Source organism: Xiphophorus couchianus, chromosome 16 (genome assembly GCF_001444195.1).
Source record: "Xiphophorus couchianus chromosome 16, X_couchianus-1.0, whole genome shotgun sequence".
Classification (NCBI taxonomy): Eukaryota; Metazoa; Chordata; class Actinopteri; order Cyprinodontiformes; family Poeciliidae; genus Xiphophorus; species Xiphophorus couchianus.
Window position 1 is genome coordinate 6,772,292 of NC_040243.1, and position 17,293 is coordinate 6,789,584.

The 17,293-nt window shown below is 38.5% G+C and overlaps 1 protein-coding gene across 4 annotated transcripts in view; it reads right to left on the reverse strand.

Annotated features, from left to right (window-relative positions):
• Positions 1 to 17,293, reverse strand: part of znf385c (zinc finger protein 385C) — a 135,756-nt gene that overhangs the window by 96,003 nt on the left and 22,460 nt on the right. Inside the window, exon 1 of one of the 4 annotated variants that reach the window (XM_028041621.1) lies at positions 5,180 to 5,324. The exons of 2 other annotated variants lie outside the window; for them this stretch is intronic. In XM_028041621.1, coding sequence (XP_027897422.1) covers positions 5,180 to 5,255 — 76 coding nt within the window. In that variant the 5' untranslated portion in view covers positions 5,256 to 5,324. Of the gene's footprint in view, positions 1 to 5,179; positions 5,328 to 17,293 lie in introns of those variants that run through there. One more of the 4 variants, XM_028041624.1, reaches the window with a different exon arrangement.

Sequence of the window (17,293 nt, forward strand, 5' to 3'; positions counted from 1 at the left end):
CATTTCTGTATAGTAGTTTTTATTTATTGGATTGACAAAATTTTGTTCTTAAATGTAATTTCTCATCAAAGCAGACATGTGGGGTACCCCAAGGTTCATTCCTAGGACCTCTCTTATTTAAAATCTATTTGCTCACACTAGCTCAGGTTATAACAGGAAATAAGATTAATTACCATAACTACACAGATGATACACAGATCATTATGATGTCACCAGATGACATCATAATGTCATCTGGTGACATCCAAGCACCGAACAGATGCTCAGAACAAATAAATGCGTGGATGTGTCAAAATAGAAACAATACTGAAGTTATTATCTTTGGACACAGAGAAAAATAATCGAGAGACAACGCACAGCTTCAGTTATTACAACTAAAACCAACGATCAGGCCCGAAACCTGGGAGTAGTGATGAACTCTGACTTGAAGCTTCAGAGCCACATAAAGAGTTACAAAGTTGGCCTTCTATCACCTGAAGAACATTTCCAAGATTACAGGACAAATGTCTCAGCAAGGTCTAGAGAAACTTTTTCTTTAGTCGCATTAATTACTGCCACAGTGTCTTTACAGGTGTGCCTAAAAAATTAATCAGATCCAGAATGCTGCTGCTGGTGCTATGACTAAAACCAGGAAGTTGGCGCACAGCACACCAGTTTTAAAGTCCCTACACTGGCTCTCTGTAGCTCAGAGAATAGACTTTAAAATACTGTTGTTAGTTTATAAATCACTGAACGGCTTAGCGTCACAATACATTAAAGATCTGCTGTTGTCATAGCAACCTTCCAGACCTCTCAGGTCTTCTGGTTCTGACCCGCTCTGCATCCCCAGAACCAGGACCAAACATGAATAAGTAGCATTCAGCTTCTATGTACCACAAATCTGGAACAAACGTCCAGAATATTGTAAAACAGCTGAAATACTAAGTTCCTTTAAGTCTAGACTAAAAACCCGACTGCTTAGAACTGCTTTTGAACCATCATATATTAAACAATAATTGGGGCCTGAAATAGCAATGCATAGGGAGAGCAGTGACTGACATGAGACTGACTTATCCCTCATGGGATCACTGGTGCCTGTCTCCAGCAGTTAACACACTCACACCTAAGGACAATTTAGAGAGACCAATAAACCTGGCAGTCATGTTTTTGGACTGTGGGAGGAAGCCGGAGCACCTGGACAGAACCCACACATGCACAGGGAGACCATGCAAACTCCATGCAGAAAGAGCCCTGGATTCAAACCCAAGACCTTCCTGCTTCAAGGCTACAGTGCTACCAACTGCACCACTGTGCAGCCATTTATTTAAGTCATATTTGAATTTATTGAATATGATTGCAAATAATTACTAAGGTAATTTGGCAAAGTAATTCAAAGTAATTTTTTTATAAATGTATAAAGAAACACTACAAGAAACACAAATAACTCTAGCTACACTTGTAGACAGAGTTATTAGCTACAAGAGTCACCAACTCTTGTCCACAAATCCACAAGTCACTCAACCCATGGAATTATTATCAATGATGATAAGTTAAGTTACTATTAGTAGTATCAATATATGTTAATAATAATATAATAATGATAATATATATAATGCATATATTATTCAATAGTATATGTAATTTAATTAATAATAATATATAATGTATATATTATTAATATGTAATAGTATATGTAACATAATTAATTAATAATGATAATATATAATTAATATATTATTAATATTTTATAGTATATGTAAATTAATGATATTAAGTTAATAATATCTTAATATCTAGTTAATATTACCTTAATATTAAGTTATTACTAATAACTCAATAACTTAATGAACTATCAACTTAATAAGTTAATATTAACTTAATATTACCATTACTAATAACAACACAATAGTGTTGAATTTATTATTAACATAATAAGTTAATAACCTAATATTAACTTATTAACTTAATTTAATAACATTGGTTAATAAGTTATAAATAACTTATTAGCTTACTAAGTTAATAACTTATTAAGCTAATAAGTTACTAACTCCTTAACTTAATTTAATAACCTAAGTTAAGTTATTAACTTAAGTTACTTAAGTTATTAACTATGTTGATGCACTATTGCTTTTTGTCTGTTCTTTTATCTTCTGCAATAGATGCATAAAAAACAGTTTCAAATGAAACACCTGTCATAAAAAAAACTAAATTATTTGCAGGTGAAGGAAGAAAATAAGGAAGGAGCTGAAAAGCACAACTTAGAGAAAAAATGTAATTTTGTATGTTAAAATGAATACTTCACACAGCTTCACATTGACAATTAAAAAACAGCTTTGGATTTTAAAAAAATTAATTTCAGTTGCTTCAAACTGTAACTAAATTGATCTTTTTCACACAGTTGAATGAAGCGTAGATTCAAACTGTAAGACTCTTTATCATCTTCCTCATCTCCTCCGATCATCAGGCTCATCATTCCTTCATAAAGCCCAGCGATTTCTACACAACCTCATCATGGCCTCATTATCTGGCGTAAGATCATGAGGCCTCTTCGTAGAGATCCCTGGCCTTCCTTCTTTGTTATTCTTCTTCTCCTTTTTTTGTCATCTATGCCTGAGAAATCTCCTGCTGCTCGGATCCACTTTCTCCTCTTTCTCTACTCTGATCAGGAGAATCTCAGTGATGGTGAGATGAAGCTTCATCTCTACCAAACCCTGGCAGGCTCCTGATGCCTTTGCAGTCCCTCTCAATGGCTTGGCAGGCATTCTTATCTTTCCCTACTGCAGTGCTTCTCAATTCCAGTCCTCAGCCCCCCCCCCCCCCGCTCTGCATGTTCCAGATCTGCCTCTGTTCCAGAACAGCTGATCCAAATGATTTCATGACCTCTTCTGCAGCCATCAATTACTGCAGAAGTCTGTTAATCACCCACAGATTCAATACAGGTGTGTAGCAGAAGGGAAATACCTAAACCATGCAGGGCATAGGGGCCTGAGGACTGGAACCGAGAAACACTGCCCTACGGACACCTCTACGTGCACCCTCCGTATACCCTCGTAGGCATCATTGTCCCTTTGCTATTATCGTCATCTCAGCTTTTCACGTACTATTTATTATTCTGCAGGCACCCATTTACAGTCCTTTTCTTCACCTTTGCAGGCTCATCCAGCCCATTTCTTCCCTTTCGATTCTCAAGCAGTCTATACCTATTCTTCTCTGCAGGTACGCTTGTCTTTTTGTCTGGTCATCTTCTCAAGCATTCTTTATTTCTTCCGACCTTAGCTCGGTCCCGGTCCCCTCTTTCATTTGATTTTTGGGGGAAAGACGTCTCTAATCCTTCTCTGCGGCAGGTCATCCTCTCTGATGGAGGTTACCAGAGACACGTCCGAGCACCATCAAAGTTTATTTGTCAAATAAACTTTCTAATAGCCACTTTCTCTCTGCAGGTCAAAATGAAGCCTGAGCATGAATTCAAAACGGAAGACTCTTCATCTCACCTGTCCAGCCAATCACCTCATCATGCTCCTCCTTCGTAAACTTACTTTCACTCTGTGTGAGTCTTTCCAGGTTGAAATACATTTATGTCAAAGATGTAGCAAATTTTACCTTTAACTTCTTAGCATTGGAGCCTTGAAATGTGTAATCATTTGTACTCTCACTGCTATCTTCAGAGGAACAACCTCCTCTTGGTGTTCTTCTCCAGGTCTCTTATTTAGTAAAATTGTGTGTCAATGTTTTCATAGCACGAGAAAAGAATCTTCTGAAAGAATTGTGTTTCTTTTTCTGGTACTTCTTCAGTTCATGCTCAAAACATGACACAACAACATTGTCAACTAAATTATGTTCGATGAAAGCCAGTGTCCTTCCAGGGGAGCAACCTATGTTTTCAGTGATGTTCTTGAAAACCTGGTGGCACAGACTAGGAATGCATTTCTGTTTAATTTGAAATTCCTGTCTCTCAACTTTCGTCCAAATTTTCCCCACAATTCGTTTTTCAGTGGCTTCCAGGTGATCAGGAAAGCAACATATCTTTGCCTTCTTGATGCTTCTCGACATTAACAACTTCACGAAAAGCCTAACTGTTTCTTTCCTGTCTTCCTCAGACATCCCATCCTCTGGAATGCCTGAGAATTTCTTTGAGGAAAGTTTTGACTTTCTCAGCTCCACGATTTTTCTCCTCATTGCTACAAGTTCCTGGATCAAGATGGTGACATGTTGCATCAAAGAATTGAATCTTACACTCACCTGCAGCCACTGTGAGGGGTCTTCTTTGTCCAAACGAGATGTGGCCGCTGAGATTACATGTTTTAAAAAAAGCATGTTAAACATCTCCGTACTCTCTGTCTGGAAGTCCTCTTCGATGTCCAGGACTCGAGCAAAAGCCTGAGAAATGATGTTGCCCATTACAGCTTTCAACTCTTTGTAGTTGTATTGGCAGTTCTTGAAGATGTCCAAAACCACATCTGAACAGACCTGTGTCAGGTAGTGCAACAGAGCTGCTATCCTTTTTCTGATGCTTTGATCTGGACATCCAGATGCCAGATCTTCCCACTTTTGTTCTGGAATATAGTGGATAAACTCATCGATTGCAGGAATCACAGAGTCCTCCACTATAACCTTGAGCGCATTTCTAAGTACAATTGAGAAACCCATCTTGCTGGCGTATACTCGAATCTGCTACCACTAGAACCAATTTCAAATGAGGGAGAATTTTAACTGAAGGACTAGTATAAACCTGTCCTCCTGTTACGTAACAGGGCGAGACGTGACATCACAAAATATGATGCGTCAGAACAGGAATACATGCAGCGCTGTGACGTGATTCGCTTACAATCTTTTTTTTTTTTTTTTTTAACAAACTCGGCTTTCGAAGAATGCAGACACGGCTATGGTTGTCATGTGACGTCACACTTCCGTGAACTTTGTAACTAGGCAGCTGCTAAGGAGTTGCTATGACAACAATAAAGAAACCATAAGCGGAGCTCTTGCCTGTTGCTACCTAATTTATAAACAACATAAATACATTACAACTATTATTATTATTGCAATTCTTGAGTACACTACCCACCTCTGTGTAATACTAAGATAAATAGTGATATTTATTGTCGTACTTACTGCCGAGCTAGCAAAAGTACCTTAGCTGAGGTAGCTTTTCTCTGCAAGCTAACACGGACAGGTAGCATACGTGTATGTTACATGTACTTACTCCGCCAATGACCAGAACCTTGCCATTCACAGGAAGAGTTTGTACGTCCTTTACAAAGCCGTTTAAACACTGGCATTCTTCCTGTTCATTGAGTATTGGACTACGTTAAGAGATCGAGGCAGCTTGAACACATCTTCTGATATGTTTTCATTCGCTGTCTCATACCGGTCGATAAAGACAGCAGCGATTTTCTCTCGCACACTGGTAAAGAGTGTGACATATTTCCTTTTCGTTGGTCTGGAAGCCATGGTTTATCTACACTTTGCTCTGCGCTTGCCTGCTAAGGTGGCGTGGATCCCTGAGTATTACTTTTTAGTTTCACCGTAGGTGGACATGTCGCTGAATAGATCAGATGGATTATTAAAATGGTAAATAGTTTGTCTTGGACTCTACAGTGATCTGTCCTTTTGTGCAAACCTTCATGCATGACACTAAAATAGAACTAAAATCAGAAAGGAATTCAGTTTTATAGTTTGAATCCAGTTCTAATCCAATTGTGAATAAAAAAAAATGCATTCAGTTATTTATGCAATGCAAAAAAAGAAAGCAAATTTAATGTAAGGAGTTTTTACAATAGGTGTGAAATTTTGAGTAAATTCTTATTCAAGATCAATTTTTCTCCGAGGTTTTGGCTGAGTGCTTTACACTATTTTTGACATCTTTATCTAGTGAAGCTGAATCTTTTTTAACAAGGAGCAGAGCTGGTTGTCTGTGTATTTTTCTTTCACCTTGTACTTCTGCTATCTGAGTCTTTAGGGTCAGGACCCTTTGACAGATGAGAAACAGGGTCAAACTACTTTCATGTACATGGAGCTTTGAATCCACCTGCTGGACAGAGGCTCACTAGGACCAAAAGGAGTCTGCATCTTTCATCTGTGAATGTGTTTGCACTATACGGCTTACAGATACTGTAAGCAGTCCTCCAGCTCAATGTAGAAGCTGTGTGAGGCTGAAGCAGTGCAGCATCCTCACACAGTTCTCTATACTGAGACAGGACAGGAGATTGTCAGAGGGATACCCTGTGGGAAGAGGGGCGGGGGTGCTATTTTCACTTTCAGATACACCTGCACACTGTAACACCTCCTCCCTTAACATATGGGAGCCATCAATCAAAAGACAAGAGAAAGACCAGCGAGCACCACCCGGCATAGCAGCTCACCAATAAAACCTCTATTTATCATTTTTTGTCTATTGCACGCACATGAAATACTGTATCACTTCCACAGCTCAGAGCAGTTCAAACCACAGGCCCACCCGTGAGTTCATCCCCCCACCCATCCACTGTGGCTACCGTGGGTACGGGGGCGTTGGTTCCTCCTGAGTAGGACACAGACTGGCCTGCAGATGTATCAATGTTAACATGGCAGGCATGTTAGCAGCTCCAAAATCAAACTGATGAGAGGAGACCACCTATGAGTGAAAGTCATGCAGGTCACGCATCGTGTAGCATGAGCTGTCAGTGGACACAACCGCATGAATTACAAGTACAATCGCAAACATAGGATGCCCTTCAACGCTGTAAACAATCAGCAAGCGATTCAGCAAATGTGAAGAACTACAAACAAAACTGAACAATTTTTAAAGCTCGGCTGAGCACCATTCACTGATTAGGGCACAATGACTGAAATTATGACTTACCCCAGGAGTATAAAGAAACAGTAAAAGCCACATTCCTCATATCCTGTCTAAAAATCCAGTTTTGACATTTCCTCTGCAACTGCAATTCTGCAGTTGCCAGAAGAACAGTATTTACCTGATTGCATTGTGCACTTTCAAGACTTAAATTCTAACATGTCTTTGCAAAAAGACAAAGTCAATTAGGGCATGGATGACAGTTTGAAATGGAGGATGTTTAACAGCTTTCACAGGGCCTGAACTCAATAGTTCATCTTTTGAATTAATAACAGTGGAGAGTATGAGCTTGATTTGCTTGTCCAACATCACTGTCTGATCTCACAAAGGCTTTTCTGAACAAATAGTCAATTATCCCCAATTTCGTAACCATTCCTTGCAAAGTTAAAGCTGGCAGATACAAATCATGGGTAAACACCGTATTAAAGCCTATGTATTTAAAATGTAATGCAATTAAAGATCCAAAACATGTCCATCAGTAACGACAATTAATGGACTGATTCCTAGTAAATAACGCTAATTAGTCTAACAATATCATTGTAGGTGGGATTTGCTTTCCTTTTGATACAAATAAAGATCAATAAAGTCCTGGATATCCACAATAACCCAGAGAATCATGTTGGAAAAGAGAAGTGAGGCAGAAAGAGTCAGATTGAGAGACTGGTGAGGGAAGAACAAAGGCTGATGTATAATTGGCATCATCAAAGTGTTATTACTGTCACCACAAATGAATTGTCATCACTTCATCTACAGCTTGGATTGAAACTCTACGTGTTTGTGTCCAGGGGATCCGAGCGGATTGTAAAATGTCCAGATTCAGATCCTCCAATTAGTGTAATTACAGAAGAATTGGTGGGGTGTTCAGTGAAAAGGAAGCATCAGCAATAGTGGAAATAGTTGGCAAGTTAGACGCGAGTGTTTGCAGTTCCTATCACCCCAGGCTGAGCTTAAGAGTAAACAAAGAACGGAGGCGGATAAATTGATGTATTTTCTCTAATCTTTGTTTGTTGTACTTCTTTGGCAGTGCACAGACTCCATTTGTTTTAGGTATCTTCGGGTGTCTGTTTTGTGAGAGAGAAAAAGAGAGCGAGCAAATCCATTGGAGCAGTGTTTACTTTTACACCGGTTCATCATCATCATCATCATCATTGTGTCCTTGCTTAAAACGTGCTTGCAGTGGGTATACTCAATCTCATACTGCATGGAAACTGAATTGTTAGAAAAGCTGAGCAAGAGGCTTCCTGCAAAGAAGAAAAAAAATGAATGTATTATTTTAAGCTAGTGTTTAAAATAATACAGTTCACTCAGTTTCAAGCAGTATTAAGGCATTAAACATGTTCCTGTAGGGAAATTCATCCATCTTCTATAACTGCTGGTCCTTGTAGAGCAGCATGGGGGCTTGTGCTTGTCTCCAGTAATCACAGAGCAAGAGGCAGGGTACACCCTGGACAGTTTATCAGTCCTTCACAGGGCAACACAGTCATATTTTTAGACTGTAGAAGGAAATCAGAGTACCCAGAGAGAACCCAAACACGCACAGGGAGAACATTAAAACTCCAACAGAAAGGCACTGGGCTACGATTCAAATCCAACACCTGTATCAAGACAACAGTAAATTATTTGGGCAGTTGTGAAGTATCGCAGTATTTTAGGACATTTAAAAACATTCGTAGCTTGTTGTCATCAGTAACCCAACTGATGACAACAAGAGCAAACAAACTGCATTAAGAAGACCAAAGAACCCATTTCGCAATGAGCAACTTTCGCTGCTCATTTCGAAAGTTGAGGAGAAGTTTAAAGCAGGGTTTGGATGTAAAACATAATCTCAAGTTTTGGACATCTCATGGAGCTCTACCGCATTTAGCGTCTAAAAATGACAAGAATAAGGCACAAAGATGGAGCCATAAAGCCCATGAGGACTCTGAAGGATCTGCAAAGAAACAACCAACAACCCAATGTGGAGCCATTTTTATGACATTATATCAATAAAATGATCTTGGACAAGTGAGAGAATCTGACACAGAACAGCTAATAGCTGCACAGTTCATAAATCTGGCTTTGATGAAGCAGTGCCAAGCAGATAGTTGTTAAAAGAAAGCCATAGGAAGTTTTCAAGCCGTATGGACGACAGAGAAAACATGTCAAAGAAGGTGATTGGATTAAAATTAAAAACAAAGTGTGCCATAAAACGAATATTGTTTCGCTCTCTGAACACACAACCCTGACAGTGAAACATAGTGGTGACAGTATCATCTGAAAGTAAGAAGCAAGCAATTCTTGCTTCTTACTTTGAGTTTGCAAGGGCTTGAATGCTGAAATTCTGTTTTGTCTAAAATCTTTAAACAACATTACTGCTTGTTAGTGTCCGTCATAAAGTCATTCTTTTTTCTGGCCCTGCAAAATGCTGATACGTATAATACCAGAGTCACTACTGCTTGCAGTGGTTTAGTAGTTCTTTACGAGAGAAGCCGCATCATTAACAAAGAGCCAATGGTGATTTGTCTGTTAAGTTTCTAAGGGATCTTGCTCAGCCAATCCATCCAAATTCGATCTGAGTTGAACAAAATCACTGACCCAGGAGACACGATGCCCAGTGCTGCTGTCAGGAAGCAGCTGAGGTGTTCTTGTTTAGCTTAAGTGAATATTTGTTTCTCCTCACAGTAATACATTAAGCAGAAAAAGACAAAGAAGGAAGGTTTCAATTCAGTTTAAGAAACAAAGCAGGGGAATAATTAGGATCGATTTGATGAGCTTGACTCTCCACTTCATTAGAGGTTAACTGACCAACACCTGGCTCCATCATTCTCTCTCCATCTTTCACTGTTTAAAAGCCCTCTTTGTGCAGAAACACAAAGCTAACAATTATTCCTCCTTTATGCTCTCGCCTTTTTTGGTTCTCTGATGAATATGTTCCCACTTCTTCGACACGCAGCCCCCAGGGAGCAGCAATTAATGTCTGCCGAATAGTCTGAAACTGCGTGAGAGATGGAAATGCATGCAAATGTGTCGGTGCTGCATGTGCATGGAGGCCTGTGGCAAGAAAATGTCATGTATGCATTTATATGTTCTTGTATGAATTTCCAACAACACAGCTAAGAACTGCACACTTAAATGAAACTTGATGGCCAATACACATTGCAACCTCTCTGGTGCTGTGATCAATTCTGCAAAGTCTAGATGCACTGTTACTCTAAGCATAAATTGTGTGTGCTGTAAAACAAACAAAACAGACTGCATATGGGGGGGAAGCGCTTACATTTCTTTTATGGTTTAATAAGTACTTCAAATTTATAATTTGTAATCTGGAGAAATATGTTTGCAACTATAAATATAATTAGGCAGTGCATTAATCATTGAAGGGAAATAAAAACATCTGCTCAAGCAGCTAATAATTGTCCTCACACTTTTTCATAATTCAAAATAGACATAAAATAGCACAATATATTTAACAGCAGTGTCTTTTATGAGCCTGACCAATAAATATTTTTTACTAAAAGCTAATTTGTCTCGTGTGATCCTTTTTCCGTCCTCTCTCTCTCTCTCTTTCTCGTGTATGCTCTGATTATTATTTAATGTAATATGACAGAATTTTATTTTGGTCTCAGAGTCACACACCCAGTCAAATCCAATGGGAGAACCTGGTTATGCAATTTTAAAACGACAGAAAACCAGTGCGCTGAGTAAGTCAGCTTCAACCAGTGTGGCCCTCCATATTTCTAACCACAAAGAAAACAGAGCGGTCCACTTTTGCTCTACTAATCAAACATCTGTCTGCCTCAACCAAGCTAAAGTTAGCCAAAGCAGGAAAACAGACCCATATATTCCTTGTTCACATTTTTAACCACAGCTCAACTGGGGAACTGCCCAATAGGAGTAACCACAGACACTGTGAAATGTTCCATAAAACACCAGATATACTTAGACACAAAGAAACCTCAAGGCTCAACCACACGCTGCTCAAACAGCGGCTCAGATAAAAACACACAAATGAAGAAACAGATCTTCATTTTCCTGAATGAAAGGATGTCTAGCATTCAGCCAGCAGCAAAAGTGTGTTTATTTTACAACCAGTATTGGCCAGAGCATTAGACCTAACACAATCTCTAACAGCTAAATAACACAGTCTAGTGAATGTTATGAGGTACAGTTAAAGAAACAGCAGTGTTTGGAGGATGAGCCAATGAAAAATGTCATAACCCTAAAACCATTTCTTAATAACAGGTCTTCCTTTACATTATTTATAGCACATTTTTAAAATATTTTGTTATATAAAAACAAACTTCACTGTAATTTGTTGAGATTTCATTATAGCTCAGTAAAATACACTGAAGTTTGTCATTGTAAGATGTGAAATGTGAACACATTCAATTACTACAAATACATTTGCAAGGCATTTTGTAAGAAGACTGCTGACATTGCTTTAAACTCTAACACAAAAAGCATAATTATAAAGAACTATGTCAGCAGTGTTTGATGCGGGCATACAATTTCCAATACCCAGATTCAGAAATAACATAAAAAACAATTAGCCATTCCCTGGTTTGAACCTGCATATCTAAGAAAATCAGTCAGAATTATTAGTAGTGATACGTTTTGGCTTCATTTTTTATGCTCTTTTATTGTAGCTAGGTCATGTAAAAGCTTCCAAATAATTCCAAGAATATCCCCAGACCATATATTTTAAAATTCCTTTTTAAATAAATAAGCACAGACATTTTTATAGCATGCAAGCAGCCATGCCAGTATTAACTGCTGATGCTGATGTGTGCTCTGGAGAACAAGATTAAGTCAGTCTGAGCTGACTGGACAAAGATTTTGCCATGAGGTTATTTAAAATTTTCTCCTCAAGATAAGAGACTTTAATCCTGCCAGCTTGTGTAGATGAGAAATCAGGTCAGGTCGGAATGAGGTACCTGCATGCCTTTCCAAACACCAAAGCAAACATTGTCTAATATGACTTAGAAATAAAGTCACATTCTTCATTTCATGAACAATCTGATTTTCACACAAAGCATTCATGACGCAGATACCAATGGGGGGCAAATCTTGCCTAAGCAGCATGATAGCTAAATGTGAGAGGAAACAGGTTACCTTAGGACAGATGAGGAGGTTAGCATTCACAAAAAGGTGCATGTTTTGCTTATTTTCTGATGTGATATGATTAAATGTTGAATGTGGCTCCAAAGAAACCTCATGCGCCTGTGCATAAAAACAAACGCACAAGCACACACAATCTTTCATCCAAGTAAGCACATTATCCCACTAAGATGTTTTTCAAGTGGGAAGATAATTGTAAGTCCTTAAAGAAAAAGAGTATGGTGAATCAGCAGGCGTTGGAGTACAGGAATAGCTCCTGGTCTGTTTGGCCTTTGGGAAGTGTAGCAGACATTCTCTCATACTTCTCATAACAATGTGAAACACAGAAACTTGTGTGCTTTTGATGACACACACGTTAGACAAGGGTGACCTAAACGGATTCAGACTCCTCAGATCGCAGCAAAAGAATTGAGACAGTTAGAGCCCCGCTGGCATGAAATTTAAACAATCATGTTGGTCTTTTCAGCAACACATCACCACACATGTTGGAAGTCGCTTTGAATCTGTCTTTGCTGATTCTGTTGCTGTCAACGTGATGGTTCTACAGATATGCTGGGGGACATTCTCAGTGTGCAGGCTTGAGAGGTTGAAACATTGTTTCTTTAGACTAAAAGAAAATGCTAAAAATGTCAACATATAGTTTGTTTCAGAGGAATGTCTCCAAAATCCTCCCATTTGTCCATTTTCTACATTTGCTTAATAAATGCACAGTCCTGAAAGGGAACGAAAAGCAGAGTACACTTGAAACAGGACACTACTTCAACATCAAAACACAGACATGACAGATGGAAAGTTATATTCATCTATTAATTTAACTATGTTGGGGAAAATAGTGTACACTCTAAAAGCTCTGGGGTGAAAACCAACCAAATTTAGGGCATGTTGCCCTAAATATTGTTCCCAGCCCTGGGTCAAATAAAGACCAATCCAGGCCTGGGTTGATGTACTACAAGTTTGGATTATACATTTGACTCAAGACATTGAGTACATTTTCTCAACCCAAAAAGTGAATTAAAGGGATCAATGTCTGACAATTAGACCACAAAAGAGTAGATAAAAAATAATAACTCAAACCCTGAATTTTGACTGATTAATATTTGTTTAAAATGTTATCTCCTGTTCTTCTGTACCCACGTAAAGTTTACCGGGTCACGGCTGAGGCAGGGAACACCCTGAACCAGTTGCATCACAGGGCGACAAAAGATACACAGGACAAACAACCATCCACTAAGACCAAAAGCTGGTGAGAAAATCTCTGGACTTAGGCTAAATTCTTTATTCTGTTGTCACAGTGTGACCGGTGCATCAGGCTGATTGACATTGTAATAGCCAAAGATGACTAATACCAAATATACAATAAGCTAAGAATGTGACATTTTAAGATATAAAACTTAAAATAAAGACTGTTGTCAGATTTTTTGGGGAAGAAAGGGACATATACTGTACATCTTAATAGATTCAAAATATTTTTTCCCCCAAGTTTGCTTTAATTGAATACAACCAGTTTGAAAATGTATTTAAGCTCATTAAAAAAAAGCCCAGTCCCTTAAATAAGAACAGAATTTGGATTAATCTATCATTGAAAATGCTTTCAGTATATAGCCATTACAATAAAAAATATTAAAGCAGATTTGTGGGCACCATTTAAGGAAACTGACAGCTCCCTCTGCTTCAAAGTTTGGAGAAAAACAGTCTTTGATATTTGATATTGTTAAATGGCTTAAGTATAAAAAAACAAACAAAAAAACAATAAGCAGTATGGATCAGAGAACATCACTGACAGCTGATGAGGCAGAGGAAATCAAATAGTCCAATTAGAACTTACATTGTTTGAAGCATTATGTCATCAATGAGATTCTGTATTTTCAAATATATAAACATTCATTCAAATGTATGGACATACTTTACATTGGTGCTAGGAGTGAGCTCTAGAGAAAGACTAAAAAACAGGTATATCAATAAGGGGAGATGAAGAGATTGCTGAAGTGTTGTGTCAGAGCAGGTTTAGTTCAGTTGTGTGTCTGGATGTGTGTTGTATCTAAGAGTGAGTATCCAGCTGCATTATCCACAGATCAGTGATGGTGTTGATGCTGGCATGCAAGCTGTCCTTGCCAATAAGCGGCCCCTGCATCTATCAGTGCCTGCTGCACTCCTAGTGCCAGCTCCGATTAGAGGAAGGATTACCTACCTAGAACTGAACGTGCTCATTATTTATGTTGCCATGCTACGCAAGGGCACACACAGTGAAAGAATGGAGATTATTTGGTTTGATACAAACAACAATGTCAAAAGGTTTCTGGCACTTTTGATGTTTATCCATCACACAAAGGCACCAGGAAGAAATTTGATGAGTGCAAAATAACCCTGAAAGCACAATAATAAACAAAATCACAGAGAATAAGTCATAAAATGCTATAATTTGGAGAAAGAGGAATTTGCTATAAGATATCTTGCTGCAAAACATCCTCCATCTTATTATTACCAAGTCAAGGATTTACATAAAGCAACAAATGGTGAAACTTGCGAGCTCAGAAGGAAAACATCTCAATGATTGGATGAAACTTTAGGAACATTTTTCAGTTTACTGAAGCTTATATGATTTTTAATACATATAACAATACATTATATTAAGGTACACAAAGAATCACTATGAAAATTCAACTACTAGTGCATCAAAATTCTGACTAAATTAACATTACCTTCAAATCCAATTCATTTCTTCACATATTTACGGAAGTAGAGTAAATCCTGGAGCATTGTCAGATTAAGATTTATCAGAACTGAAATGACAGAAGATCTATTTCTGAGTGATTTAATCAGGTAAAAATAAACAAACAGAAACACAGACTTATTATCACTTCTACTATACTGATACAGTTTAGATGAGAAAGATGTCTAAATAAAAAATAACGTGCAAAATATTATAGTTTCCATCGCCAAACCTTAATTGGGGGAAGATGTCTGGCCAAAATGCCTGACATAACACAGAAGAAGATGATGCCTACTTTGAGGTGTGACAGTGATCCCTGAGAAATGTTTTGACTGCTATGTTGCTGTATATCTTTCAACACCTCATGATGGGTCATAAGCAGGTTTATCCATAATCACAACATCCCCTAGAATCACTACCCATTCAGTGTCCATCTGAAGCCAGTTGCTGGTAATGGGTTTCTAACCTGCAACTAAACCATTTTTGTCTGGGTGCTGATCATTAGTATGCACATAACAGGCAAAATATCTTAAATACATAGCTTGACATGTGTGGGGATTTGCATAATTCAGTATCTCATCAATAACCAAACAAATCCTAGACAGGATTTAGTTCCACACAACTCCATAACATATGCATGTGATTCAGATCTAAATGATTTATTGTCAAAGATGGTTTTAACTTTTTTGCATCTTTTATACAAAATATAAAATCTGATTCTTCCAACTACAGTATCTCCATATCTATGAATGTGGTGGTTTGATGTGTTTTCCACATGATACTACATCCATTTTGAACTGGTTTCCCCAAGCTCTTGTTCTCACTCTGCCTTCATATTCATTGTTGTGCTCTCTTTAGCCTACTTTAAATAACAATACAGCATAGAAAATACTCTAGGAAGGCTTTGCTCCATAAATATTATTTCAACAATGTCATGGCTTAGGTATAAATGAAAGTCTTGCTGTTGTCACATCATGGACTTAATTGGAGTGAATTATGCATTAGTTGAAAAGTTTGAAAGGATTAAACTTCTTGCTTTCCATGGAAGGGAACAACTCAATAAAAACAATGTTTTGTGCAACTTTTCAACTACTGTACATGAACATTTATTCAAAAGCACTACAATTTGTGCCAGACGTGTCTGAAGCTGCAAACGTGGCCTTGCTCACATGCAACATAAGTATAAGTGAAATTATAATCAGGACCATGTGAGCAAGTTTTCAAGACTTTTCTCATGCTGTGTCACTCTTGCTCTTACCACAAAATCAGAGCAATCTGAGAGGCTTTTCCACCCTGTGCCGGCAGAGACTGCAAAAGCAGAGGCAAAGAGTGAGAGCAGCAGGAGGGGTGCTGATGGGAGGCGAATGGTAACCGACACACTTCTGTAACGTGAACAATATGCATGCCATGCCTTTGATGAGGGTGTGCTTATGGCTTTCTTAACCCTCAGGCACCTGCAGCATGCCTTGCAGACGTATTCAGCAATGGGATGCCTATCAGTATAACATCGACAGATGAGGCTAACTGAGCATGCATGGCGAAACATGGAAATGAACAGACACATCCTAGACCATAAATCATCTCTCTGTTACCTCTTTGTGGTATCTGGGTCACATGCAATCTTTTAGAGCAAAGAAACATGGTGGGGAGACACTGTGGTAGCGATTTGATTGAGAGAGTGCAATTACAGCAGTACACAAAGAGTGGTGAGTGGACACACATACATACATATTTTTCAAGTGCACATGATCCCTACAGAAAACCACACTGACAAAGTTGTTATTAAAGAGCGGAAAATGTTTAACCCTTGAACTCTGTGGGGGGGGAAAAAGGACATTAAACATTCGTCCAGAATGAGATCTACCTTATGAGCGTGCTACTTGGCACAGCAAGCACAATCAAGACATACTGGGACCTGTACGGTGTGTGCCTTCAAGCATGTGGCTAATTTCATATTTGAGGTGAGAAGGTGAATGGAGACTTCTAAGGCTGAGGTTTGAATAGACTCATGAGGAAAAACTTTGAAGCATGTACGTGTGTGGTGACATGATGTGGTGCTAAAAGTACCAGATGTTTTCTACATGCAGACATGAAGTAACACACACTCTTACCCCTCCTGACGTACATCTTATGAGACATCTTTCTCATTTCTCAGTTGAAAGACCCGAAGGAACCTGTTAACACAGTTAAACTAGGCTAATTAGGAAGCAGACAATTTAAGCACTGGGAAAGTGTGTGCGGATGTGAGAGAAGGCACAATTGTCTGATGGAGTGTTGTGTGCAATTATATATACGTCTTGTCAATTGCTCTCACAGGAAGTTCAGTGAATCAATCAGGTTAACACACATAATTAAAGGGCTATTGATGACAAAATTCTCTGCTGCCACCCTCTAAACAGCCAAAACAGCTGAAGTGACTCCATGAGAAAAATAATTATATCATCATATCAATTATTCATCATGAGGCAGTAAACAGAATTGGCATGCTCTTTATGACTGCACAGACACACAGCACTGTGGTAATATAGCCTATCTGTTTCCATCTGTATTTTGGGATAAGACCTGGGATTAAGGGGCCTCTCCATCACTGCCTTGAAGGTAGCAACAGAGCCAACTGATGTTCATTAATCACTTGCGAAACCTCACTGGAGAAATAAAAATGCTGACAGCTGTGG